General features: G+C 42.2%; 1 protein-coding gene and 1 long non-coding RNA gene across 2 annotated transcripts in view; one reads left to right on the top strand and one right to left on the bottom strand.

The window, feature by feature from the left end:
* The window catches only part of KCNK5 (potassium two pore domain channel subfamily K member 5), a 34,779-nt gene extending 20,830 nt beyond the window's left edge, over positions 1 to 13,949 (bottom strand). Inside the window, exon 1 of the mRNA XM_059468301.1 lies at positions 13,617 to 13,949. Within this exon, the coding sequence (XP_059324284.1) occupies positions 13,617 to 13,802 (186 nt within the window). The 5' untranslated portion in view covers positions 13,803 to 13,949. The remainder of the gene's footprint in view (positions 1 to 13,616) is intronic.
* A 10,259-nt stretch (positions 13,950 to 24,208) lies between these two features.
* On the top strand, positions 24,209 to 26,812 carry LOC132071260 (uncharacterized). Its single transcript, XR_009418086.1, has 2 exons — positions 24,209 to 24,305; positions 25,623 to 26,812. It is a non-coding gene; the product is annotated as an uncharacterized LOC132071260 (long non-coding RNA).
* The last annotated feature ends 397 nt before the right edge of the window (positions 26,813 to 27,209 follow it).

Here is a 27,209-nt window from a genome sequence, read left to right as displayed (position 1 = left end):
CCTCCTTGCCCAAACCAAGGTCCAGATTTACAGTGATTGGTTTAGCTAATGTAAATATTTCTGCAATGTGGTGTTAGAGGTAAGATTTTGGATCTGGAATCCTTATTACTACTATAGTGCACTGAGGAGCATATTTTTGTCCTTAGTTAAATCCTCTTAGTAGGAGAGGAGGAGTTCTTCAGAGACATGTTGGGAGAAAGTGTTTATTCTTCTACCATTTTCTGTGGCTCCATTGAAAGGTGTGCAGGAGCTCTTCCTCAAGGACGGACACAGTGCGCAAGACATAAATGGTGAAGAGCAAAACAAATTACTTGGAAAGAAACTACTGATAAACAGAAGACTAATACTTTTGCAGCACGAGCTTGATTAATTTTTTCTCCTGACAGACTTTCAACAAGAAGGACTTTAAGTAAGGTTTGAGCCATACAAAATACATATAATTTCCTTTACTGAATATACTAGCACTTCTACAAAGTGGATGCATTACCCTACTGACATTGTGACTTTGTGAAGCCTTATCTTAAGGCCACATGGAAAAGAAGTACAAGTCAAGATCACTGATTTTGTAATGATAATTTGCACTCCTTATTTGTACCAAGTGCTATTCTACTGAAGGTTTACAGATGGCTGTTATGTCTACAGCTACAGACATAACACAAGAGCTGTCCTCTTCAGATTAAGCACATTTTGCATGGAAATATTCCATCTGACAATGGAAACAGAACACAGCAACATGGAATCTCAGCAACATGGTCCAGTGAAAGGTATCCCTGCCCATGGCAAGGGGGTTGGAACTGGATTATCTTTAAGGCTCCTTCCAACACAAACCATTCTATTTTTTTTTTCTTTTGCTTTGTAAGAAGCAATGCAAGAGTTACATTTGTCTTTGCAGCTTTCCATCATAAGCATCTATTTTACAAAACAGTGTTTAAAAAATAGGCAGTATAAGACATTTTCAGTCAAAACACACACACATGTTTTCTAAAAAGTCCTCACATGGTGTACAGGAGTGTTTGTGGAACCTGTTATAGTCTGCCCAGACATGATTTAGATAATACTTATTGATTTCATGGTCTGCAATGAGTTCTATGTTTTGCCTTTCTCCATCCTTGTGGAAACTTCCCATTGCTTTCCCACACTACCTTTACTGAAAGGAATGTCCTAAATCTGAGGCTTCATTTTCCATGCAGTAAAATTCAAGAATAAAATCACAGAAGGATGTTCAGCCCAAACAGGGCTGGACCTAAGCACAGATCCTCTCTAAGGCAAATTGAGGCCAAGCCACCACGTGAATTGATAGAAAAACAGAGTAGTCAGGCCTTTGAAAACATTTATTGCTCTTTCTACACCATGAAATCAAGCATGCAAACAAGCCTTGAAGAGAAAGTGAATGTAACACCACTGATCAGAAACCAAGCAGTTTTAAGATGCCACATGGTGAATTTTGAGGGGTTTTGGCAAATTGAACGATTACATTTGAATGAATAATCCCTCACTACCAACCACTGCTGTCCTGCTGCTAATTTTGCTTTGACATAACAATTAGCTAACAACATGCTTGATTAGAGACCTCCTGGCCCAGATGTATAAAATAGAAGACATGGGGTAAATTACTGTGATGAGAAAATTAATTAATTCTGCAATAACCCCCAACTTTTGGAGTAGTTTCTATTTTAGAGTGAAACATGAAGTCATTGAGATTTAGGTGGTATGAGTCCATAAAAAACCAATTTCAACAACTGGTGTTCTATTTCTATTATGCAGTTCAAATAGGTGTTACTGTTTCCTTTGGAAAAAAAAGGTCTAATGTGTAGGGAAATTAACCTCTTGGAGGCATGTCAATATTTTTACAGCATACACTGTTTAAGACTTGCTTGTGTATGATGTATAGCATGGACAGTTAATTTTCCCATAAGTCATAATTCATAGGACAAACAATGTGAGGGATATTAATGGAAAGAGATCAACAAGGTTATTTCCTTTTGTGACCTTCTGCACAGTTAAATAATACGTGAAACTCTTAATTCAGCAAATAAGTTAACTGGAACTATTTTGTCATTGCAGAGTTGAATACTGAAGCTTCCCTATTTGTGATACTTGCAGATCCTATGCTTCAGCAAACTGATGTTGCTTAATTTTATTTCCCCTTTTGATTTCTGTGCAATGGATGTAAATACCAACTGTTTTCAAGAGGCATCTGGCTTTTTTGACAGATCATGACTACAGAATTTAGCAGTTTATATTTTTCCCCTATTAATTTCAGGACCAGAGTCCAGTTTTATGAACTACTTAATAAACTATTTTGATGAAAAGCATATTCAGTGCTTTACCAGCATTCCCTTGCTCTTTTGATTAATGCAGTAATAGAAATGTTTCCTTTTCACTTTCCCAAGTTCCACATAGACATGTTCTGAAGACAAATTAACTAAAGGTTATTGCTGCATGAGAACTGCAGCTGTTCTGCAGATGCTGAGTGTCCCTACTTTTCACTGATTTACCAACACACTCATTCAGAAATAAAACCTATCAGACTATGTCATAGGTTTCATTAGTATAGCTTAATTTGGTAGACTTCTGTTTCAAAATGCTTATAACACACTTTGCCTTGGATGGAGAAAAGAAAAATAAAAAGTATTTTGACAACTTTTATGTTGCATCAGCTGAAATTTAGACACGGGAATAATCTGTAATACCAGATTAGGCTTCCTTCCTATCTGAATACATACATGGTGACTAATGTAGCCAACTCCCCTTTAGAAGGGCTTTGGAAAATGCTGTTGTCCCCATTTCAGAGATAAGAAAGTGGAAGCAGAAGAGTCAAGAGTTTAATCAAGCCCTCACACCAGCTGGTGACCTGTGTTAGGCAGGGCTAGACCAAGACAGTGTTTGCATGAGACTCTTGCAACAGAGCTGGTACCGATTGCATAAGCAGATGGTAACCCATGGAGCAGTCTGTTTCCAAAATAATACATTTCAGTTCAGTAGCAATTGATTTAAGTAGATTTAAATGAAACCAAAACAGTCCTATTGTCAATAAAAACACAGTTTACTGAGATGAATTTATAAGATGCAGAGGGGTTGGACAGAAAATGTCGATATTACACAGAAGTAGAAGAGGAAACTGAGTTTAAAATGAAGCTTCCCAACACCCCCTCCCCCCCAACCTGCCATACTCTCAGTGTATAAGAACAGTTAATTAGAACAAGTCAAAACACAAGTGATCTAAACTTGACAGCTTTGCTTACAGAGGCCCAATAAACTTCTCAACTCAGTGGGTGAACTGAAGCATAAAGTAACACTGCATACTACATTTGCTCCCATTTATAGCCATGCATTAAAATATGCTTCAGGTTAAGAAATTTACAGAAAGCTACTTGTTAAGAACGCTCTAAAAACTATTTGGTTTCTTAGGCACCAGGAGGAAAATGCCATAGACTTTTGGTTTCACAAGCACTTTTGTATTGCATCCCCAAATTTCAACACAACTTTAAAGGTCCTGTTTCTCTGAACACATGCTAGAGGCTGCTGCTGAAGCAAGCTAGTAGCACCACACACCTCATTTCCTATTTAACAACCTATCCTAACAACTTACTTGTCTAACAATTCAATGAGCTTAGACATGCTAGAATAAAAATCTTGCTTGTCCCAACAGCATCAAATAAAAAAACTGAAAGTGATCAGTTGGGCGGAGCAGAGTACTACTTGTAATAACGTTTTTAATCAGGTAGACTTAAGAACTACAGAACAGGAACAAGAAAAAGACACACTGTTGGCTATTAACTCTTTAGGGTAGTGCCTTCACTTAAGCCACCTTGGTAATCCAAACAAACAACCATGTTTCCAGGGTCAACAAAAAACTTTTCATAACTTCAACCACACCAGTCTACATCCCTATATCATTCCTGTATCAGGCAGCAGGAGGAGGAGGCAAGGCAAGGCATGCTTCCAATGTCAACAGGGACAGGATGCTCTGTATGACTAGCAAAGTGATGGGTTTATCTTAAGGGATCTTACAAGGGAAAAAACCTGCCACAGAAAGGCTCTTAGCTTTGAGACTTCTGTTATTATCCAGGGCTTAACCTGAAATAAAATGTTTTTATGTTACTTACTATAAATCTCTTCAACACTAGATTGACTGAAGACTGATCTTTGAGGAGGACTGGGGAAAGAGTGGAGGCTGCTCTGAACAAATGTTTTCAAATATAGAGATCTGCTGGCATATAGAAAGAAGAGTAATCAGTAACTGAGATAACAGACTAGGAAACAGTCTGACCTAGACACTCTCAGACCCGTAATAGCTTGGTTTGCCTAGAGCTGGGTGAGTGTATTATACTGGCAATTACATCAGTTTGCTGCTAAAAGATAGCTGCACATTAGAACATTTCTTAAACACAGTTGTGTCCCCTTTTTATTTGCAGTAATTGTATAACATTAAAAATAACACAAATAACATTAAAAACCATATACACAACATATGCAAGAGAACACAATCTTCTGCTATTTTAATACATTTCGCACTACAGTAGTAAGTACACAGAAGGGGCTTTCTTACCAAGGGAGCTTCCAACCACTAACTGACAGAAAGTAGAACAGATACTGCTTCAGTCATTCTCCAATCATCTTTTCAGTCCTGTACCACATCTAGTTCCTGGTCAAACCCCACAAGTAAAACAGAAATTGCATGAATCTTGTAGAAAGGATTTTAACTAAGTGAAAAAGTAAGCTTAGTCAACTGAAAAATCTTTCCACTTTAAAACTACCATGCACACTTTCAGATTCACAAAATTTCCCGTCCATTTGCAGGTTTCCCCTGAACAGCTAACACAAGACAAATTGCAGACAAAGAGTAACGTAAAACATTGAAGTGTGGTAGGTTATTAACAGACTCTGTGCTCCATCACTTCTCAACTGTCCCATCCCTGAGGATGCATGCAAGCCAAACCACTTTGTCACCCTCTTGCTACTGTATTGAAGGCAAGAGCGATCAAGTGGCAGAAGTACCATAGTTGTTGCCTTCTGCTACTCTTCTCCTTCCTAGCCAGATTTCCTGCAACTGACATCTGTGACTGTTCAGCAGCATCGAGTACCTTCTCTGAAGCTGAGACAGAGCAAGCCCTCCATACATTTCTAAGTAGAGAACTCTCAAGCTTAAAAGCTGCTCACATACAAGATGCTAAGGAAGTCAACAAAACCACAGAAAAGCTGCATTGTCTCAAGTAAGTGAGACGGTTTTTCCAAGATGCACAGAATTCAGCTAAAAACACCTACTCAATATCTAGCATGAAACTACTTTATGACAGTGATTCTCCACTAGGAGACAAGAAGTAGCCAGCTGTGAGAACATCCGTCCAAATAACCAATCGTCTAATTGTAGCAGAGCTGAACAAGCATTATTAAAACATGCAAATAATGCCAAGGTACCTTCAAAGTTTGAACTATATTTTACTTCCCCTAAATATAAAATAAAGACATCTATTCTCATTTCATTAATCAAGTTGACAGCTTTAGGACCTTGCAGAGACTATGTAACAACTTCATGAAAAAGCATTGTTATCCTATAGTCACAATCCAGTTAAGACACTACCAGAAAATCTAGTATTACTGTAACAAATAATGTAGAGACACAATAAAGATGACTACTGGGTTTGCTGCTAAACAGAAGCAACTTCAAAATTTTTTGCTCTCTCTCCCTTTCCTTGCCTTCCACCTGAAAAGCCATGAAAAAACTTGGAAACAGGCCAGGGGCATTCTAAAAAGGCAATTGATAGTGACACAGGTGAAAAATTTTCAGAGTGCACTGATAAAAATAAGAAAGAGTGAAGCATAAACTCCAGTGCCCTTCAAAAACCCTTGTGCCAACACGGCAAGCACTGATTGCCCTCTGTCATTCTGCAGTCACGTACACACCACTTAGACAGGCCTGAAGCCTTAACTGGCAGGTTATCATAGATCAACTATTTAACTTGATTTTAAAATATTTGCATTACAGTCTGTAGCTGGTTAACAGCCACTGTAAGAGCCGAGCATGTGGCAGGTTGAGCGCTCCAGCCAGACGAATGCAAGAGAGGCTAAGGGAGAAGTCGGTATCACAGTGAGCTTGATTAAACCCTTCTCTTTGTTCAGCTGCTTGGCTCCAAACACCTCCTCTGTTTCTTTGGTGCCTGGAGGAGACTCATCAGCCTGCCTTCCATTACAGGCCAGAACCAATCTACTCACAAACTGCCGTTTCTCTAGCGAGGGACCAAACATGACTCTTGAGCAACTTTTCTCCACAGCTTTTTTTCTCATTAAGAGTAGGCTGGGAGTAGCAAAGAAGAGCAGCAATATGTGCATTTGGAGGTCACACAGAGAAGTCATCACTGATAATTTGATATTTTAGTCAGGCCATCAAAAATACTGTATCATAGCTGGCTTTGCTTTCTACCTCGGGACCTTCACAACCATTTGCAGAATTATTTTCAAGTTCCATCAGCTATTACTCACTCGCTGCCATTATCTGACAATCTTGTGACTTACTTTGCAGTCCAACTGAATGTTAACTGTCACTGTTGTTAGGAAGTATCAGAATACAGAGACCTGTGATAGGTTCAACTGGAACATTTTTGCACCTCTTGCTGTCTCAAAGAGACATATAGGTCTAGGGGTTTTGTTTCTCAGCAGTTGGAAACTGCTTGCACAGTATTTCCAAGATGCCAACACAGAACAAAGTCAGTTTAGTATTTGCCAGTTTGCTCAATCACAATCTGTGTCTACCTTTTCATTAAGGCAGAAATACAGTCCTACAGACAGGCTGATCTGTAGAAATCGACCCCGCAACAGAGGTTAAAAAACCCATGTCTATTGTAAGAAACACTACAGATACACATATGGTTAGAAAAAGAAACACAACCTATTATTTGTTTCCTACTTCAATTTTATCACTCACATTTCTTTCTCTTAAGAAAATCTGTGTATGAGGTTTGATTTTTCAGAAGCTATTCTGCACCCAAGAGTGTATTTGATCCACTCGAGTTCACACAACACAATGCAGGGGGGAAAGAAAAAAAAAAAAGAATCACTTCCCTACTGTTTTGACTGTAAATAGAGCTACTAGGGCAATACATGCCTAGGAATAATCTCTCCTGCCTACAATTCAAGAACCTGGTGTTTTAAAGAAAAGATCTACCAATACTAGAACCAGCAGTGATGATGAGGGACCTGACACAATCAAGACAGAAAAAAAAGGAAGATAAAGCTCCTTCAAGCCCAAGGCATCCCCTCAGCAGACAGAGCTAGCAAAAATGCAGAGTACGTATTACATGCTTATTTTGAAAATTAATCAGCCTCAAAGTGTGGCTCTCCTGAGGATGTCAGTAGCACCACAGGTGGTGCTTCAGGATTTTAATTTAACTGAAGAGGGCAACTCTTCCACTCCTCCTGTTACCGCGTTCTGTTAGATACTACAGAGCAGATTCAGTTTGTGATGAGCTCAGCTTGGACTAAACAAAGCCCAAGGACATACTGCTATTCCAACCTACTCCAGGAAGAAATTTAACTACATGTTCCCATGCATTCAATCCACAGAATCAAACAAGTGCCAGGACAAAATAAAACCTCTGCAAATCACAGGCACTGTGATCAGCAGATCCACAGCACCAAAGTGCACAAGCATTCTCCTTTGCTCTCCAGCTGATCAGATTATTTACTCTCACTTGCAATCCAGCTTGTTTCTGGGTTGTGTATTATTATGGTGGCATCTAATTGCACTACCAGCAAGGAAAACAACTGTTCTGAAAGTCAACAGCATTCAGAGAAAAGCAAAACAATTCATTGTGTTTAATTATTAATACACAGCAAAAACAACTATTTGTTTTTAAGAAGGAAATCTGTACTAACTCATCCTTACAGTGTATCTTCACTGGCTACAGAAGGTATCTTGCAAAAACCATATATACAGTATGAACCAAAGCATAGAACAAGCTGTGATAACTTGCAAAACTACTTGCATGCCATGGTCTCTGGAGCAGAGCTTGCCAAAAGCACACCTAGTAGCAGAAGGTAACATGCAAGGTAACACAAACATTCAGTTCTACAGTAACAAAAAGACAGCATACTAGGAACACTCAAAGATTAAGTTCATAACAGGAAAAAGGAAAAGCCCATAGCAGAAAAATTATGGCTTCTGATCGATTGCTATTGCTCCATCAGCAGAGTTGCAGTGTATGCACTATCAGCTTTGTTTAACTATGTTCCAAGAAAGTTCAAACAATTTAATGGTTAAACAGGGAAAAAGGGAAAAAAAAAGAAAACACAACAGAAAAGCATGCCTGCTTACATTTGGTTTCCTGTGTAGAAACACACAGAGAAAAGCTGTGGGGTAACGCAGCTGGACAGCAGCAGGAATTTCTTTGCAGAAAGGGCTGTTAAGCATTGGAATGGACTACCCAGGAAGGTGCTGGAGTCACCATCACTGGAGGCATTCAAGAAACAACTGGACATGGCACCCAGTGTCAGAGTCCACTTGACAAGTTGGTGTTTGGTCAAAGGTTGGACTCGATGATCTCAGAGATTTTCTCCAACCCTAGCAATTCTGTACTGCCTGTCCTCAATTCTTCTCTAATGTTGCAGTGGCAGTAACCCTAAGTCACACTCTGAGGCATCTTAGTGAACAGTGGTCCTACATTTTCATCTCAGTTCATAGCTGCTGAATTTGGACTATGCGTAATTAAGATATAAATTTGAACAATCTAGGAATACCTTCCTCATATGCATAAGCCTTAATTTACACTGTCAAGCTTTTGTATGAAAGATATTAGAAGTAGTTAACAACTTTGTTTCATTGGCAGTCACTTGTCCTTCTTTGAGAGATGCTCAGCTTATGAAAAATGCTTCGCCTTGAAAGAGACAAGTCAACTGGCATTCCAGATAATTAATTCAGTCCCCTATTTATCCACCCCACCTTCAATATTTCCAATGGAAGGGATCAGGATGGTAAAGAGCAAACAAATAAACCCAAGTAAGTCTAGAATCTCATTTATCCATCTCCTGAAGAGCACAAAAAAGAGAAAATATTATGAAAAAGATGCCCGTATTAACTTTACATTGAAAAACAAATCACTTGATAAAGCCTAAGCAAAAGCCATCATCTCTGTTACATGTTGAATAAAGCATTGAAAACCTAGTTCAAGTTTTTAAGAAAACTTTAGTTTTTCTAGTTTGCAGACTCTCTCAAAAATGTTGCACATAGATTTAAACCTTGAGGTAGCAGCTTGAAATTAAAGCAACGTGGGAAGCAATGTTTGGAATGAGAGAATATTCTTAAATTTTCACAATTTGAGATAAATTCCAAGAATATTCAAGCAAGCTTCACCATCTTCAAACACAAACCAAAATCCTGGAAATGCACCTGCAGGTACTTGAAAAAAGTGAAGACACTTTAAAAACCAGGGGAGAAACTAGTATTAATCCACTTTACTGTTATTTTCTTCAGCATAAACCATGTGCCATGTATATTACAGCAGCCCTCCTTAAAAGTTTTCTAAAATGTTTGTTCACAGCACTGGGCTTTAAGTCTAAACATTTTGGTTTCTAAAGTTATATCTCAGGTCTGCTTAGAGTCTTACACGCTTCTCAAATAAAGACTCCAACTACAGGCAGCAGTTTCTCTTTTCATTTTATTGCTGTTTTGAAAGCAACCATTTTCACTCATCTGCAAATGATTCCCTTTCTTTTCACCAGCCTTGCTGTTTATCAGTGGGACTGGGATCATTTTTCAATGACTCTGGTGGGCAAGTAGAAGATTTCCTGGTAAATAAGACGTGGCCCAGGGTAGGCAAACCTTTGCTCATGTGAGCAGGCAAAATTGAGGGTCAAGAGGGCACCTCCTTTCATGAATAGCTCCTTTATCATTAAAGCTGATGTTTCACAACCAGGATGGAGCAATAAAGAGTAAAAGTAAGGAACTGGAAGAGAGGGAAATGACCAAATCACCTTGTATTTGGTTCAGTCTTCCAAACTCCCTCCTACAGCAGGGTAGATAAAAGTGTCATCACTGGATCCCTGCTTTGCTGCCCTTCCTAAAGAGTCCCAGGACTTAGGGCCACTGAAACAAGTGGCAATGACAAGCCACAGAATTGTATCAACAGACAAAGCTGTTACACTACTTTTAAGATCCTACAATGACGATAAATATGATATAATGACATTAATACTAACAATGTTAATTTCTGCACACATTCCAAAGAGTTATGAGACTTCTCTTCCAAAATAATTGAACATAGAGATGGGAGATTACACAGCTCCTTCTGTCAATACACAGTTGTGGTTGAGGGTCTTTGGAGGCTTAAATAATGTGAATAATGTGGCATCTCAGCCACATTTATATCTGAGCAATCATCTCTACCAGAAGAACATGGACAAGCAGAAACCAGCCTATACACTGCCCAAGGTGAGTTACCTTTAAAATCAGGGTCCACATAACGTTACTCTGAGAAGTGTTTAAGTACTTTACCTCTTACAGTTATGATAAATAGTATGGTACTTTCAACAATCAAAAGCAAATGGATTCTTCACACAAGAGACTCCTAAAAGTTGCTTCTAAGCAAGTTTATTTTTAGGCATTTCTCAGGATGGAGGGAAAAGGCTTTCTTTTTAGCATATCCTACAATACTTAGCTTGTAAATTTTTGCAAGTGTCTTAAACACATTTCAATAAACATTTATTGTGGTGTATTTCTTTTGTAATACATTGTGAAATTTTTATTACAGAATATAAACTTTAGACAGTATTTGATCAAATACAGCCTACTTCAAAATCAGTCAAACTCTTGGTACAGAGATGCTGGTCTGTACGTGAGCTGAGCATCTGTGCTGATAACCTATTTGTCTTTTTAAGTGCTCAAGATCAATGCTACAGATCTGGCTTTGTAGCCATTCCACACAGTTTCCATTGCACTTACAGCTAGCATTAGGCTCAAAGGAACACACGAGCTAACCTGGGTGGGGAACAAGGGCAGCAGAGAGACCGGTCTCTGAATAAGTCAGTCCTTGTCACCTTTCAGGCTGCTTCTGGAAACAAAATTGGTATTGTTAGTCCAACTTGAACATTTCTTGGCATCCTTTCATTTTGCCAACACCCATTTAAAATTCTACAGTTGGTGATATTTGCTGAAGAACTTTATCCAGTATGTTTTAAATGGGGGTCTTAAATAGAACATCAGAGAAGTAACAGCAAAGCTCAACATGGCTCTGTAAAGTCACAAGAGTATCAGTGGGGACCAACATCAGAGTGAAATAAAAGGCTTCAAGATGAAATTACCTATTAAAAAAGAGACAACAGCAGAAAAATTAGTTAAACCACGCAAAATCCCAAGCACAACTTTAGGGAGTCCTTGTAAGAAGCTAGAAGAGGAGGCTCAGAGGAACAAGATAGCAGTGGGGATGAGGATGAGTGGGGAGGTGTTAAAAGCCCATTTTTAAAATCAAGATGTTCTGGTTGTGAATAGAGAATAAATTTGGAGGTTATTAACAGAAGAGGATGATCAGGTTTTATGAAAGAGATGCAAACACTGTTTTAAAGATTCGGCAGAACCCAACAGAAGCAGCATTGAGTGGCTGAGAAAGGACAACTACAAAGACTATTTCTGATATTCTTTACAGCTTATTTAGGACAGAATCCTGATGTCTTACATGATTCCCCCCCCAATCAGTTAGCTTCAGCTAGGTTAGATTTCACCCAACCATTGTCCTCTGGCAGATATGACACACTCCCCTCTTTCCCACCACTTCTTACATAGAACTGGAATACGAACAGGCACAAAACTACAACTCTAAAAGAGAGCAGGCAGTAAAGTTTGCAGTTACCAATAACTACGAAATAAAGGCATTTACATTTGAGGAAACCTGAACTTAGGATGACAACAGAATTTCTATGTGGGATCATCAGACTAGCAAGACTGGACATGGAAAGTAGGATAGGATTGGAAGAAGTGCAGAGGGAAACCTCAAACCACGTATGATATTATCAGCAGGAGCTAATGCCTTGGAGAGGAAAGGCCCTCCACACTTTTTCATTATCATCTTGTATTTTAAGAAAAAAAAAACCCAAAACCAAAAAACCCCCCAACTTTCTGCCACTTCAGGATTCATTGTGATACTCATAATGGGACAAAACCACCAAACATAAAACCCCGTTAATGATTCCCTCATACCAACATAATTTTCATAATAAATTAAGGCAGAATGTAGATCTTGCATTATGTCTGCAGCAAGTTAAGCGTGCCAGGCACATCCCAATCCAAACAATGCTTTTTTTTTTTCCTTGAGGACATTAAAACAGGTTTGGGATATAATCTAGAGTAAGATTTCATTAAGACTCCAGAACAACAAAAACCTACTCCAAACACATAGCATGTCTTTCATTTTTCAACGTCTCTTTATAGTTTCAAGCCTCTATCCACCTGCTCCACTAAATACCACTGACACTTAGCGGGGCACTAAGACGGGAACAATAAGGTCATTGCCATCAGAACGCTCTGCTATCTGAAGCAGACAGAAGGAAGCCACCAACCGAAGAACTTTAACCACAAACTTTTAGGATAAAGAATCCTTACTCTTCCAAGCTTGCATAGTATCGATTACACCAAGAAAACTAATGAGCCACTTCTCCATTCTTCTGTATATGAGCATTTTAATCGACTTTTAGTGAATTTGAAAATCAAATAATTTTATTAAAAATCCAAACATAATGAACAGCAAATCTTACTCGGTATAAACATTTCTGAAATAAAAGTCCCAAATGGCTCACTCTCACCACTGGAGCCCCACACATCTGGGCAGTCTGTGTTTCATAGTTCACTACTGCTTACCACGACATTTTAACAGATTCCACATCCATAAGAAGGCATTAACTAAGTTTATATAGCTCTCGGATTTAATACACGCTATCGATTAAGAATTAGGTTTGAAGAGCAATCTGCCGGATCATCAACTCCTTATGGCTTGGGAAAAAGTCAGTCTCCTAGAGTATAACAGCGCAGGAGTTGCGAGCATCCCTCCGTGCGAGCCGGGCACCCTTTCCTCCCGTTACCCCGACTGACCTGCGGGACCCCCAGGCACTTCTCCAGCATTTAGTACGGGAAGAAATTAAAAAGAGAAAGGGAAGAAAATCAGACCAAACACAAGAGGATAGAGACACTTGGCTTCACCTTCCCTTCCTCTTAACACAACATCCATTGAGGCAGAAGGAGCCACCGTGGGTGCTAAAACAAGAGCCGCATTCACGGGCGCCGGGTTGAGCAGCGGGCGGCACCTCTGGGCCGGCCCGCTGAAAATCAACCCCCAGCTCCTTTAGGACTCAGAGGGAAAGAGTAAGCTTTGTCATTAAGTAGTTAGGAACGATTAAGAGGTTTCCCTACGCTCCCGCTCCAGGGACAGGTTTTCGGCACCGGGCTTTGTGAAGGCACAGACACGGTCGGGCTGTGCCGGGTCCCGGCTGCTTCCTCAGCCCGCTCGCCCACGGGCGCGGGGTCTTCCGCTCCAGGGCGCCCGCCAGCACCTGCTGCTGCTGCCGCCGCTGCTGCCTCCGGCACCCCCGGCCCTAACCCCGGTTCCCGCCCCGGCGGCGCCCGCTGTACCTACCTGCAGGATCCTGTCCAGACCCTCTTGGCCCAGGCAAGGGAACTGCTTGAGCAGCTCTGTCTTCTGCCGCTTGTAGTTGTCGGTAGCCGAGCGCCAGTGGGGCTCCTCCAGCACCTCGAAGATCGCCGCCCCAATGGACAGGTAGAAGATGATGGCCGAGGTCAACAAGGGGCCCCTGTCCACCATGGTGCTGGCGGCGGGCAAGGAGGGCAGGCGGGCGGAGTGCGGCGGGTGGGCGAGCCGGGGCGTGTGCCCCGCGCTGCGGCCGTGGGTGCCCAAAGCCGCCCAGTCCTTCCCCTGACACCTCTTCCTACCCCGGCCGTCTGCGGTACCTCCGCTCCCGGCTTCTGCTGCGTTCCCTTAGAGTCTTCCACACTCCCCTTCCACACTCCCCTCCCACTCTCTCCTCCTCCCTCCACTCCCCCCGGGCTGTCTCCTTCTCCTAGTTTTCTCCTCCCTCCAGAACAGCGATTTGAATCTGGGGCTCTCCCGCTTCCTCTCTTCCCCCCGCCCGCGCATGCGGCGCTGCCGCCGGGGAGCGGCCGCCCGGGGCGCGGCGGGACCCGGCCCGCGGCCCGGCCGGGGGCGGGCGATCCCCGCGGCGCGGGAGGGAGGCGGTGGGCTCCGGCCATCGCCATCGCCAGCCCCCGAGGGGCCGCCTGGGGGAAGAGGAGCGGGGCCGCGACCTCAGTTTTTCCCGCCCTGCCTGCCGGGAGCCGGTGTGGGGCCGGGAGGGCAGCCCGGCCCCGGCCTCTTCTCCCTGAGCGCGCTTGGTCCCTGCGCCCGCAGCCGTCCGTGCGTCCCTCTCTGTCTTTTCCCCAGAGTCAGGGTAAGAAGGGGTAACGTCGCTCAGTTTTATTGTACTTGTTCCCTCATGCCGGCAGGTTCAGCGGAATTTCTCGTTTTCGACGCCGGGAGGCTGTGAAATGAGACCTGTGGCTTTCCTGGATGTGTGGAAGCATGAGGGGAAGCTGAGCAGGAGCTTTGAGGAGAAAAGATGTCCGTCGGCAGATTTCACCCTTCCTGAGACGTCCACACGTGGGCATTACAGTTCACTAGGAGCAGAAACTGCATCTCTATTTCTTTCATGCCTTTGGTACCCTCAATAAATATCGCTATGTCCCTGTCTGTGTGTTTGGGAGGGAGGGGAAACACCGGGTAGTGATTTTCCATAAGATGCTCAAAATATCTTCCAAGCTGAAGCTGTCTTGAAGCTCATCCTGTTTCTGAAGCCCTCTTCTGGGGCCACTTACAGCCACGCACAAGCCCTTGCCCTTCTGTGTTCGAATTTAAATGGGTCAGGGAGAGATACAGTGATGTGTTATACACACTGGCAAAGTGCTTCTGGTGTGGACTTACAAACATCATTTTTGTGAGGGTAAGTTGTTCTGTTTCTCCTTCAGCCCCCACAACAGGAAGTAAACACTCAAGAAGAAGAGTAGTTCATGCCAACTGCATCAACACTAAGAGATTTGGGGTGTATAGGTACTCAGTTGGAGTACACAAACTAAAAGGATGAGATAAGCCCGTGCAGACATAGTTGAAAAGGGGGAATGGATGAGAATGGGAAAGAAAAAGCAGAGAGGTAGAAAATATGCAAGAGAGTATAACAAAACAAAAAGGAGAGTACATATAAGGTAGAGGAACATGCATTGGTTGGAGTTACCTATATAAAACAATCAGGCCCAATGTATACTCATGTGATATTGCCCTCAAGAAATCACATGGTTCTTAAGCAGTCCTTTCACTAATGTATATAGTGGTCAATAAAAATACATCTGCAAGAGGTTCCTAGCAGCCTAAAAGCAGGACTGGAGGAACTACAAAATCCACAAGCACATCAAGTGATCAGTTTTTGCATGGGATTTTCCAGTTGTTTAAAGGAAGCATTAAAAAGAAAAAAAGATTTTCAAACTGCAGTAGTTAAAAAAAAAATAATTTATATGTATTAGAGGGAATAGCAAGACAAAACATCAATAAACATTTTTTAAATGTCATAAATTATGCTAATTTTTTATTAAGGGAAAAATGGGGGATGCTTCATGAAGTTGAAAGGCTGTAATTTCCTTTTAATTAAAAGGAAAAGAATTTCAAGATGCACAATTACCACATGAAAATTATTCCCAGGTGTTATCACTTGGCCCAAGACCTTTACAAAACTTGAAAAGCCATTGGCCACAAATGAATAATGTGAGCATCTATCATTGTCTCACTCGCTGATTTTAAAAAATTGTATGTAAGTACTTATGGCAAGTGACTGAAAGAATTGAAGAGCTTTCAGTAGGCAAATTATGATATAATTTTCCTTTTGGTGCTCTTGCACCTTGTTCTGAGTCACTTGTAAGTGGTTAGGTTACTCCGACAGCGGCAGCAGTAGCCTGACACATTACAGCAATGCTGCGCTTGTGTGTTCCTGACCCTGAACATCTGTGCTTCGTAACTGGAAGGTATTTGATTAAATTTTGAAATTGTACTCTTCTCCATCTGTCTTTAAGTCTCTAAAGGCCCATTTATACATTGAAACAGTATCTTAAAGGCACAAGGAATGACACGAATGACCCCGAACCCACTGCAGTTGCAGAGGACAGACAAGGGCAAAAACACTTTCAGGCATTTTACAGAAAGTTTGTTTGTGATTTTGATTCAACATTTCTACTTTCCATTCTAAACTCCCAATCACTGATTGCATAATTAGTACTCCCAGTAACTGAGTCAGTCCATATTTAAAAACAAACAAGCCTGTAAATCACATACCGTTTTTCCCTGTGTTGAAATGCTATAGCACTTGTTAGACTGTCTCCTTGTGTTTCTCTGGGTTTAAAAGAGGTGAGCCTGGTAAGGAGCAACATCCAGAAGAATAGTTTATTCCCCGAGGGACCATAACCAGCTACTCCTGCAAGTAGAGGTGATCCACTGAGTACCAAAAAACTTCAGGCACTTAGATATTTCACTTTGATTCCATTGTCTTCTGCAAAACAAATTACAAGGTATACTTTCATGTTGCTGGCCAAGTAGTGTCGCAAGAAGGAATGTTTTGTGTAGCTGGCCTTTCTTTGCACCTCCTGATCTAAAATGCTTGTCCTGACCTCAGAAAAGATCCCATATCCTTTTATTCATGGCCCTTTTCTCTTCTTTGTTTCCCTTGGATTAAACAGTACCCCTATTGTCAACCCACAGCACCTGCCACATAGGCCCCACAGCTTTTCATGCTAGCTAAGTTAATCAAAAGGCTGGGGTTATTCACTCACAGGCTTTTAAATCTCATTAAAAATCAAGGGAGAAACAGCAGAAAGCACTGTGGTGAGCAATACCACACATATCAATCATTTGTATTATTTGCATAGGACATTATTTCAGGCTGTCCAGTCCAAAAGGAAATCTCTTTCATCCAAGCTGTATGTCTAAGACACATTTGCTGTACAGATGTTTCCTAGGGCAGCCTGGAATGAATGAATAAATGTCAGAAAATGTTTTAGATGGAGCAAGTAAAAGACATTATTTGGGTAAAAGAAACCTGTCATGTAGTGGCAAAGACTGCATGTTATACCGGGTATGAACTATGGGCCTCTCTTCAAGCCTCTGCCATTTTTCACTTAGAAGCCTATTTTTGGCTGGTTGATGACTGTTCTCAATGCCTGTCAACTCTGTATCTTTCATTTATTTTTTAACTGTTGAAATTTAGACACCTCCAACGTTTCCTTCAAGTGTTATGCATCCAGCCATGGGTGGTTTAACTAAGTTGAGAGGTGCCCTGTCGTGACTATTGTGAGCAGTTTTGCTTCTTTGATGCAGTCCAGTGCACACAGAGAGGGTAAAGGGTGGTCTGCAGATGATGCAGAATTTTATAGGAGGCATTTGTGGAAAGTTCAAAAATTCTCCATGGGATTGTTCATACCTTTTGGCTTAAGTATTTACAAAAGCACATTTTATCCTCTGAATGTACAGTAACACATAGTAAATCATAATAAAAACCTTTACCAAAACAACCTGCATACCACTGCAGCAGACTTCTTTACCCATGGACAGATAATGAGTGAACAAACACCACATGACAGATGTTAGTCATGCCGCTTAATGAATAACTGGTGATGAGTACAATACCTGTGTGGAATGGCTGTAATATGTTCAAAGAAAAGTATGCATTTGGATCATCTGTTTTTCACTGAGGTACCTGCAGTGCTCGAGAGAAGTGTCTTCATCAGGAAGAAGCCTCGGTATCAGGAAGAAGCCTAGGTATTTCAACTGTTTTTCTGCATCTGTTTCCTTGACTGCCTTGTTCCTCAGCCATCCATAGCAGTGACTAAACATTTTTCCTTCAAAATATTCTAAAAAGAAATACTCTGGCCTTCTCTTTCTGTTCCACCATGACCTCACTGGTAGTGCCAGAAGCTTTATGGCAGTCCTTCATGCTGACACTCATGTCAGTGATCCAAGCATTTCAGAATACAGCTCTACAAAAAAAAACTGACTTGTACAATGTCAGTCCTGGGCTGGCTTTTACCACCATGATACCCGGAGGACATTACTCTTCTAGATAATGTGCTCAAGGATAGCTGAGCGCCATGGTAACAGTCAGTGAATATGCAACAATCTGTTATTTTGTTAAATAAAACATCACAGTCAAGTCTTATTTTTGGGTCATTAAGAAGGAATTAAATTTTATTTGTATATAGTAATATGGATGAATGTTTGCCCATCGTCCTGAGACTTGTTTCCCAAACCAGTTTAATTTATCACTCTGGTGTCATACAGTGCATGCAGTGCATACCTTCCCCAGTGTTACTGCCTGAATGTGGCAGTGCTGGATTACAGGGGGGAATTCAAGGAGATGTTAGCCTCCCCCGTCTCCCAGCTGGGTTGCACAGCTGTGTGTCTGTGTGCCAGGTTGTGCAATGAAGGGCCTTTTATGTGACTGAGCAGCTCCCAAATCCAAACTGGGCTCCCTTCCATGCACGGTGTGTAGCACTCACGTTTTGTTAGTCAACATGTCAGAAGAGCTGTTCCCACCTAACTCTTCCCTTTATAGAAAAAATGTCTGCACATTAATTTTGGCAGCGGGAAAGCAGACGGAAGGTTGAAGGCTTTTTTGTTTCTCCTCTTGGGTGAATAGAGCCTCGTGGATAACAAATGAAGACAGCTATACACCAAAAAAAAATTGAAAAGGATCACATTTTTATTATCTGTTCTCCAGTTCCAAACCCTGCAGCAACAGCTTGTGAGGTTAGATTGGGTCTTATCTAGGGAAAGAAAAGATTGAGTAAGTAAGTGAAAGAGCTGGCTCCATGCAGTTAAAGGAATACAGATTTTTAAGATTTTTGTTTTCTGTGGACACGAGTTGCTTTTGTGCTCGGTGTCCTGGAATGGAAGAAGGATCATGGCCCATGCAGTCTCTATGCATGAGCCTCTGCCTTAAGTGTTTAAAGGGATTTTGGAAGAAGACAAGAGCTCCTGGCATAGTCAGTCTCCACAGCCCCTTACCCTGTCACATGGTTCTTTGTGATCCCTCCTCCGTCACATGTGGTATTGGGAAAGAAAACAGCAAAGGCTGAGCACTAACTCCCACAGCTGTCCTGCAAGGGAAGGGCTTGCAAAGCTGTTAGTGGCTTTTAACTTAAGCTTTGTACCCTCCTAGACCATCATCAGGAGAGGTATTTACAGAGTTTGGAGGGACTTGGATTTCAGTGTTACTGCCTTCCAGTGGTGCCTCCCACATGCCAAAATTCAGTGTAAAAGTAGCAAGGAAGTCTAGGTGACTTGCAGATATGACTCTTGGGAGGTAACTTGGCACAAAGGTGACCGGGTTAGAGCATCAGAAAAAAGTTCACCTGGTCTGGTGCTTCAGTCAACAACAGAAGTGCTGTCATTGCTCTAAGCATAGAAGCTGCCTGCAAGTCCTAACTTCCAGGTCTCATGGTGAGCACCATGCTCATGGCTCTCAGTGACTTTGTAGGGATGTGTGTGCATGGTCACAGCCAAGTGCAAGATAACCCATGACTGAGGTGGAAAAGCAAGTTGGATGCTGAATGTTTTCCTCCTGTTGTGTAGCACCTCAGCAGTGCTCTGTTCATCATTCTGTCTCACAACCGGAACACAGTCCAGGGAAACTGAAGAAGCAGTGAGTGAATGGAAACAGACTCAAATTGTCCATGTTGCTGATCTCCTTTGGGAGCTCATGGGGAAGTCCTGGTAACTCAGGTCAGACTCACAATGGTGCCAACAATGAGGTTTGGGGGAGGCCTGGCAACAAGCAGGGTTGAGGGAGGGCACAGAGTGTAAGAATACACAACTCATAACTACACTTGTGCATCTGCAAAAATCGCTGAAGCAGCTGGGAGAGAGAGAATATGAGGAAGGGAATACTGACCCCATCAAGATAAAAGGCTGTGGTGCTTTCTAAGGGTATCCAAACTGAGGTGAACATCCCAAGCTTTTTGTTCATTCAAGAGGACCATCTGAGGTTGAACATCCCCAGGGAATACTGCATTGCCAAGATGGGTTATAGAAACTAATGGTTAGCAGCCTGTTAGAGGTTTCACAACTCATTTCCTTTGAATATTAGTTATTTCTTTTGCCAAAGAGAGGCGAAAAAGGGGAGGAGGAGGAAATAAAAACTAAATGGGCTAGTTCATTTATTTTATAAGATCAAGTCAATAAGCAGATGGGTGAACTCTGCAAATGGCATTGCTTCAGTCAAGACAGAAAATTCAGTGTTTTCCCCGCATGTGTTTTTTTGCAAGATTTCTTTGGAACAAGGAAGTGTATGCAAATAATGGAACCAATCTGCAAATGCTCATTCAGCTAAGCAGCCATGAACTCTCACTGACTGTGGGTACTTGTAACAATAAAGACTCCAGGCTGGGGAGCCTGCTTCATATTCTACCCTTGCTTCACTGCTCCCCACTCTTATCCCCTAACTTTTGCAATTCAGTGGCAATCAGAGTTAATAAAGGTGTGTCTGTGATCCTACAAAGCAATTTGCATCATCATCTTTTGTGATGAAATTTTCACAGGGGAAGGAGGAGCAGCAGCATTTTGTCCAAGTAAAGGTTGCCCTGGCAATATACCAAGAAGCCTGAAACCCTTAATTTTCCTAAGAGAGATTTGATTACCGCATCCCATATCTGAGTGCAGAAATGTGTCCTGCAGAAACTACACTCCCCCACCCCTTCACTCCCCCTTTTCCAAGATAAATCTAAAAGTAGTCTGGAACTTACAATCTTGCATTGCTGCCGCTGTGTCACAACCACATGGACAAGCTTGGGCTGCCTCGCTGAAATTATTGTACTAGGTCTACAACAGATCACAGATCTGCCTCTGCCCTACCAAAACTATCATTTTCCATAGCTGGGTTAAAGAAACTGCTGCTTTCACTAGAGAGATGTGGCCAGAACCTGCCAGTTGACTTTAACTGTGTTGTATGTTTTTTCAGCGTGTATCTGTTATAAACAAATGACAATGCAACTTCCATTTTGTCTAAAGGAACTGATAATCAACACAGAGCTATTAAAACATGACAAATAAGTAATGTCTAAGCCAGATAAATAAATGAGCTGTTGGAGAAGTCTTTCTTCTGCTGTGCTGCCTAGTGCAAATACAGCAGCCTTGCTTAATAAAGGAGGCTTCATTTAGTTCTGGGCTTGTCTCAACACTAGTCTTTTACAAGCACTTTGGACAAGATCATTAATCCTGCATGTATCAACTGAAGACATGCCTCCCAATTTCCTTCTAATGCTGAGAAAAGCCCTAGTTACACAATTATACCTTGACTAACAAATATCTATTCTCAGCAGTGGGAAGTATGTTTTTTTTTTTGCAGCTATCAGAGTGTACAAATGCCTTGTATGACATTTAGAGAGATTAAATTCCTTTGCCTCTGTTTATACCTGGACTGATTGTAGGGCAGGCTGCTTGGAAAACATGGGAAGATTACAATTGGAATATCTATTATCATTATAATGTTGTGGAAATCTGCCAGCTGTTAGCAGAGCAGTGTGAGAAGGACATTGCTGGGGTTCATAGGTAAAGAAGAGAGGGGAATTTGATATCTGTCATTAGTACAGAACAGTGGGAGAAGCTGCTGTGGTGCCTCACTGGCAGGACACAGTGGGGAGGGTGCTATTGCCACTGGGAGAAAGGGTGGGATGGAGCCTAGAGGAAGTGTTGTGCAGGCTGGCTGCCATGGGAGGCCTTTGCTGGCCTTATTGTGGGCAACAGGGCCACACTGATACTCCAGCCACACATAATCCAGCTATCATTTTTATTTTCCAGAAAAAAGTTGGCTTTCCTGTCTGGGGTGACTAAACTAAAGTGGTTTTTCTCCATTTAACCTTGATGCAAAGTTCTCTGTTTTTGAACAGAGATCTCAAGTTTTAAGATGCAATTCAAATCTGAACCTTTCCTTATGGTCCCCACTGTGTGGAGAATTCCTCTGAGTCTGGCAGTTTTCCATGTTAGAAATCTAATATAGTTTACATTGATTGTGGTTTAGACATAAAGCTTGAATTTGGTCCTCTGTGGATAGAAAAATTGAATATTTTCAAACAGGGGTGCAGAGAGAGAAAAAAAGGAAAAAGTAAAAAGGCCTTGAATAATATAAAATATGGGATCTAGCACTGCTAAGGAGGCAGATCAAATAATCTTGTGGTCTTTTCATATGTGTCTTTTGCAGTTAGCATAGGCTTTCCAGGACAATTGAGCACCCACTTCAGGACCAGGGAGCAGGGGTAGGGAAGAGCTCACAGGAGCACCTTGACAGCTTGCCAATGCACACACCAGCGCTATGCACCTTTCAGTCAGCCCCTGCAGTGAATTATGTTTTCAGTTGTACCTTGCAGAGTGAATAGCAAATAACTTTAGACTGTAACACTGTCCAATCTGTTCCCCCATATGCACTCCTTTTCCAAAGAATACACTGTACTGTGCAGTAATGAGTGTGTTCAAATAACAATGGAAAGAATGACTCTGATATTCTCCTGAACTAATTTCAAAGCTGCATATCCAGTTCTCTGCCTTTTTTGGTTAGTCTCTTTACACCATTTATGCCTGCTTTTAAACAGACTGAGTAGAAGAAGAGATTCTGGCACACCTGATCCAACTTTAAAATTCAGCTCCACGGAAAGGCAGCTAATACACAGCCATAGCTCCCAGTACATTTTTATTTCTTAAAACTATGCTAATTCCATGTTGGTAAAGTAGGTAAAAGTAGGCGGTTACACATGAACTGGAATGCATGGCACAAAAAGATGGATCTTTCTGTAACACTAAGTACTGTCTCACATATGGGAGACAATATGTCAGAACTCACAAATCCTCTTTTAGGCACGTGTAAAAAGCCACTGAAACCAACATGGGCCACCTGTGACATGCAAAGCCCAGAGCTGAAACAGCCACATTCTCAAAGCTGAGCTATGAAGTCCTCCATAATGGAAAGTCCTCCAAACTCAAAAGATTTATTGTTCTTCTGGGGGCAGTTTTAGGCACATCGCTTATTCCCATTGAGCTCTGGCAGTTTCTCATATGCTGTTTTTTCTCATGGTATCTTCTCTGTGGCTAGTCCTGCAGCCAGCTTGCTTTCCAGCTGGATAAGCTGCCTCTGCTGGGCCAACAGAGAAGACAGTGGAATCAGATACATATATAGGATAACAATAGTAATACTGTTACTATACTAACAATATAGACTTACTAGAATTGGAATGTTCTTTGTTCCTTGTAGTGACTTTCTCCCTGAAGGATTGTGCACAGCACAATACTAAGTGAATTTCAGCCCTGTGTACAGAGCCAGCACATGGTTTCTACAACACCTGACTTCTACTTAATGCTCAGGTTGGCTCTAAGTGGGAATAACTTTTGTTACACTTCTGCACACATAGGCAAGTTTTGATTAAAGACAATGAAAGATTACATTTGGAAAAGTGAGGGTATTTTTTTTTCTTCTTCTCATTCTGGAAAGGACCACCAAGCCCTTCTGCCTACTGAACTATAAAGATAAAGGCTGTAAGTAATGTGGGGGAAAGAGAAAGGTTTTATACCACCACTTTGTCCTGTTTGAGTGATCCACCTCTATATGTTGTTCATGCTTGGACAGTGCAGTTTCTATTCACAAATATTCCTGTTTGAGTGTCTGCCTCGTGCAGTGATGGTTAATAGAGCATTGTGTCATAGATAGTGCCAGGCACAGGGCATTGCTGGGCTGTGAAAGAGCTCAGCTGAGCACAGGGGCTGTGAGAACATGGGTGAAGGCTCCCAAGCGCACTTGCTGAACCAAATACATTGCTTAAAAAATAGTGTATTGGAATGAGACAAGTAAAAAGCAACAAGCCTCTGATTGGAAAAGAGACAGCCCAATTATTCTTTCAGACATTCTATTTATATAGGAGATGGACAGAAGCCCTCCATACCTATAAAATCCTCCAACTCTTGCAGACAGACAGGTCTCCTTTTAACCATTGTCCCAGATGTATTTCAGCTGCAATACAAAACAAGTCTGGCTCAACCGTTTGCAGACCTCTGGACTGTCAAAAGCCTGGAACAGCGAGACTCTCGAGTGATTGCACCACGTGAGAGGGGAGGAGGTCAGAGGGAATCATTGCTTAAGAATGCATGCCCACATCTCTCTCCTAATCCTGCTCTGACACTGGGCATGTTGGATCATGCACGGAGGAGATGCACAGGGCATGCTCCTGCTGGCAGGTGAGTGCTGCCTAACAAAGGTGCTTTGAATGCTGGCCCCTGCAGGTTCTCCTCCACCTGCTCCAGCCCCGAGCTGGAGAGCTTCCTCTCCACAGCCGCAGTGCTGGCAACAGCTACTGCCTTGGGGATTAGCTACTGGCAGGGATGGGCACAGCAGGATGGTGCTACTGGCAGGGATGGGCACAGCAGGATGGTGCTACTGCAGGGATGGGCACAGCAGGATGGTGCTACTGCAGGGATGGGCACAGCAGGATGGTGCTACTGCAGGGATGGGCACAGGAGGATGGTGCTACTGCAGGGATGGGTGCAGGAGGATGGTGCTACTGCAGGGATGGGCACAGCAGGATGGTGCTACTGGCAGGGATGGGTGCAGGAGAGTGGTGCTACTGCAGGGATGGGCACAGCAGGATGGTGCTACTGCAGGGATGGGTGCAGGAGGATGGTGCTACTGCAGGGATGGACAGGAGGATGGTGCTACTGCAGGGATGGACAGGAGGATGGTGCTACTGCAGGGATGGGCACAGCAGGATGGTGCTACTGGCAGGGATGGGTGCAGGAGAGTGGTGCTACTGCAGGGATGGACAGGAGGATGGTGCTACTGCAGGGATGGACAGGAGGATGGTGCTACTGCAGGGATGGGTGCAGGAGAGTGGTGCTACTGCAGGGATGGGCACAGCAGGATGGTGCTACTGCAGGGATGGGTGCAGGAGGATGGTGCTACTGCAGGGATGGCTGCAGGAGGAGAATGGTGCTACTGCAGGGATGGGTGCAGGAGGAGAATGGTGCTACTGCAGGGATGGGTGCAGGAGGATGCTGCTGGAAGTGGGAGAGTGGCAGCAGAGGGAATCTCACTCAAACTGTCTTAGGCTCAGCAGGACTTCTCTTGGCATTACCAAAGGATCATGGCATTGCCTTTATAACTGCAGAAATACTGACTAAGGCTGACTTTTCAAATTAGAACAGAGAAATTTCATCCAGTGAACTATGTATTTCTTGGGTATTATTTAGCTTGCCAAATGGTTGTAACCTGTCAGCCTTCAGTTTCTTCCTACCAGATCAGGTCAAGGCCTAAAAATGCTGTGTCTTGTATCTTATTGCTGAAAGATTGGTTTGTGCATGCTTGATTAGAGAGGTTATGTTAAGAGAATCTCTTGTATAGAGCTCCTTGTAGCTTCCTCACAAAGCAAATGTGTCCTTTCCCCTAGAAAAACATTGAAATTATCAAGGGATTAGCATATGTTAAGGAACAGCAACAAAAAAAATTACAGCAAGAAGGTCAGAGAATATACAAGTTCTTTGGGTTCCTGTGTTTTGCAGCCAAAGTTCTGAAAAGCACTTCTGTTCAAGGACAGAAACTGTGGCTCTCTGTACTCTCAGAGGGTGTCAGCAATTGCAGAAGTGTGGAAGAGGAGAGGAAGTCTCCTGGCGCCAGCTGAAGGAAGGAGGAGCAGTGGCATGAAGAGTGCCCCTTCAACCAGCAAGGAAAAGAGGAACCACCAGTTCTGTCTCTAAACCACCAGATCTCTTTTCTATGCTAGCAGGATGCTCCTCCCAGCCCCTGCTTCAATTTTAAATTGTCTGTCAGAGAAATAAATGCAAATACCCCAGGTGAGAACTAATTTGTATCACCAAAAATGAATGGAACCCATGGAGTCAGAAAAAAAATTCTAAAATGGGCTGAGTTTCATTGCATTCACTTCTCTTTGAACTTGCTGAAGTTCAGATACATTCACAACTTGGAGTTTTGGAGCAGACCCATCTCTGTTGTCCACTCACTCATCCTCTGTTGTTGTGGTTGTTTATTACCAAACAGTGTGTGCAAGATATCACTCTAGGTGAAAATGTATAAAAATTAGTTCAGCTCAAAAATGCACTCAAAGAATCTCTTTGAATTAATGTAATAATAGAATATGGTGAATATTTCTTTTGCCTAATAGTCTCCAAATAATTTTAAAGTATTATTTAGCACTAGCTACAGCTCTCAGTTGTGGGAATGTGTTTTCACAGGCAGCTGTGATATGGTCATGTGATTTACCCCGATTCACAAAATTTAAAAACCAAGAGTAAACACAAGGAGGCAGGGATAGGGCAGCAAGAAAAGCGCCAGGGAATCAATCCAGATTGGAATGAAAGTTTTGCCTCCTATTCCTGCTGGACTATATTCTCTGTCATAATTATTCTCAGTAATCTATCTGACCTACAGAATGTTAAGTTACACACTGTATGATTCTACGCAATGTTATTTTTGACATTTTTTATTTACTTCCTTTTTGACCACTTACCAGATTTCCTCAGAGAGGGATGATAAAGTCTATCCTCAGAGAAGCCCAAACAGTATTATTGCACTCCTGGAACAGTTTCTATACCAGCTGCTCCTCAAACATTAGAATGAGCTGTATCTGTCAGGCCATACCTTTTAATTTTCTCAAGCATTGGATATTTGTGCATTGCTTTACCTGCATGTAATTGCAAAGCCACAATTGAAATACACTTAAAAATATAGCTTTGTGGTATGTCTCTGTGTTGTTACTCAAGCGAGGTTGCTTCAGTTTCTGGCTTGTCACAAAAACCAGCCATATAGAAAATGTATGGGCCTTTTCACGTGACAGAAAATTATACTGGGAACTTTGTAACTGAGAAGATGTTGGGAGATGTGCTCCCATTAAAGTCTCTGACTAACAAACCAGGGAAATGATGGCAGATGACTGGTTACTGTGAGCAAGATGCTCTTGCAGTTTCCCCACGCAGTAAAGGCTGGGTCTAAGTGTTTGTTGTCAGTTGCTAGAGAGCCTGTAACCTGACATAACCGGGCACTGATGTCAGGGCTTCAGGACTAATACTGAGCTAAGATCTTGTCAGCATTTATAGTTAACCTTTTTATTACAGATAGATGGCACAAAACAA

The sequence above is a fragment of the Ammospiza nelsoni genome, chromosome 3 (assembly GCF_027579445.1).
Source record: "Ammospiza nelsoni isolate bAmmNel1 chromosome 3, bAmmNel1.pri, whole genome shotgun sequence".
NCBI classification, from domain to species: domain Eukaryota; kingdom Metazoa; phylum Chordata; class Aves; order Passeriformes; family Passerellidae; genus Ammospiza; species Ammospiza nelsoni.
This window is presented reverse-complemented; position numbering and strand designations above follow the sequence as displayed.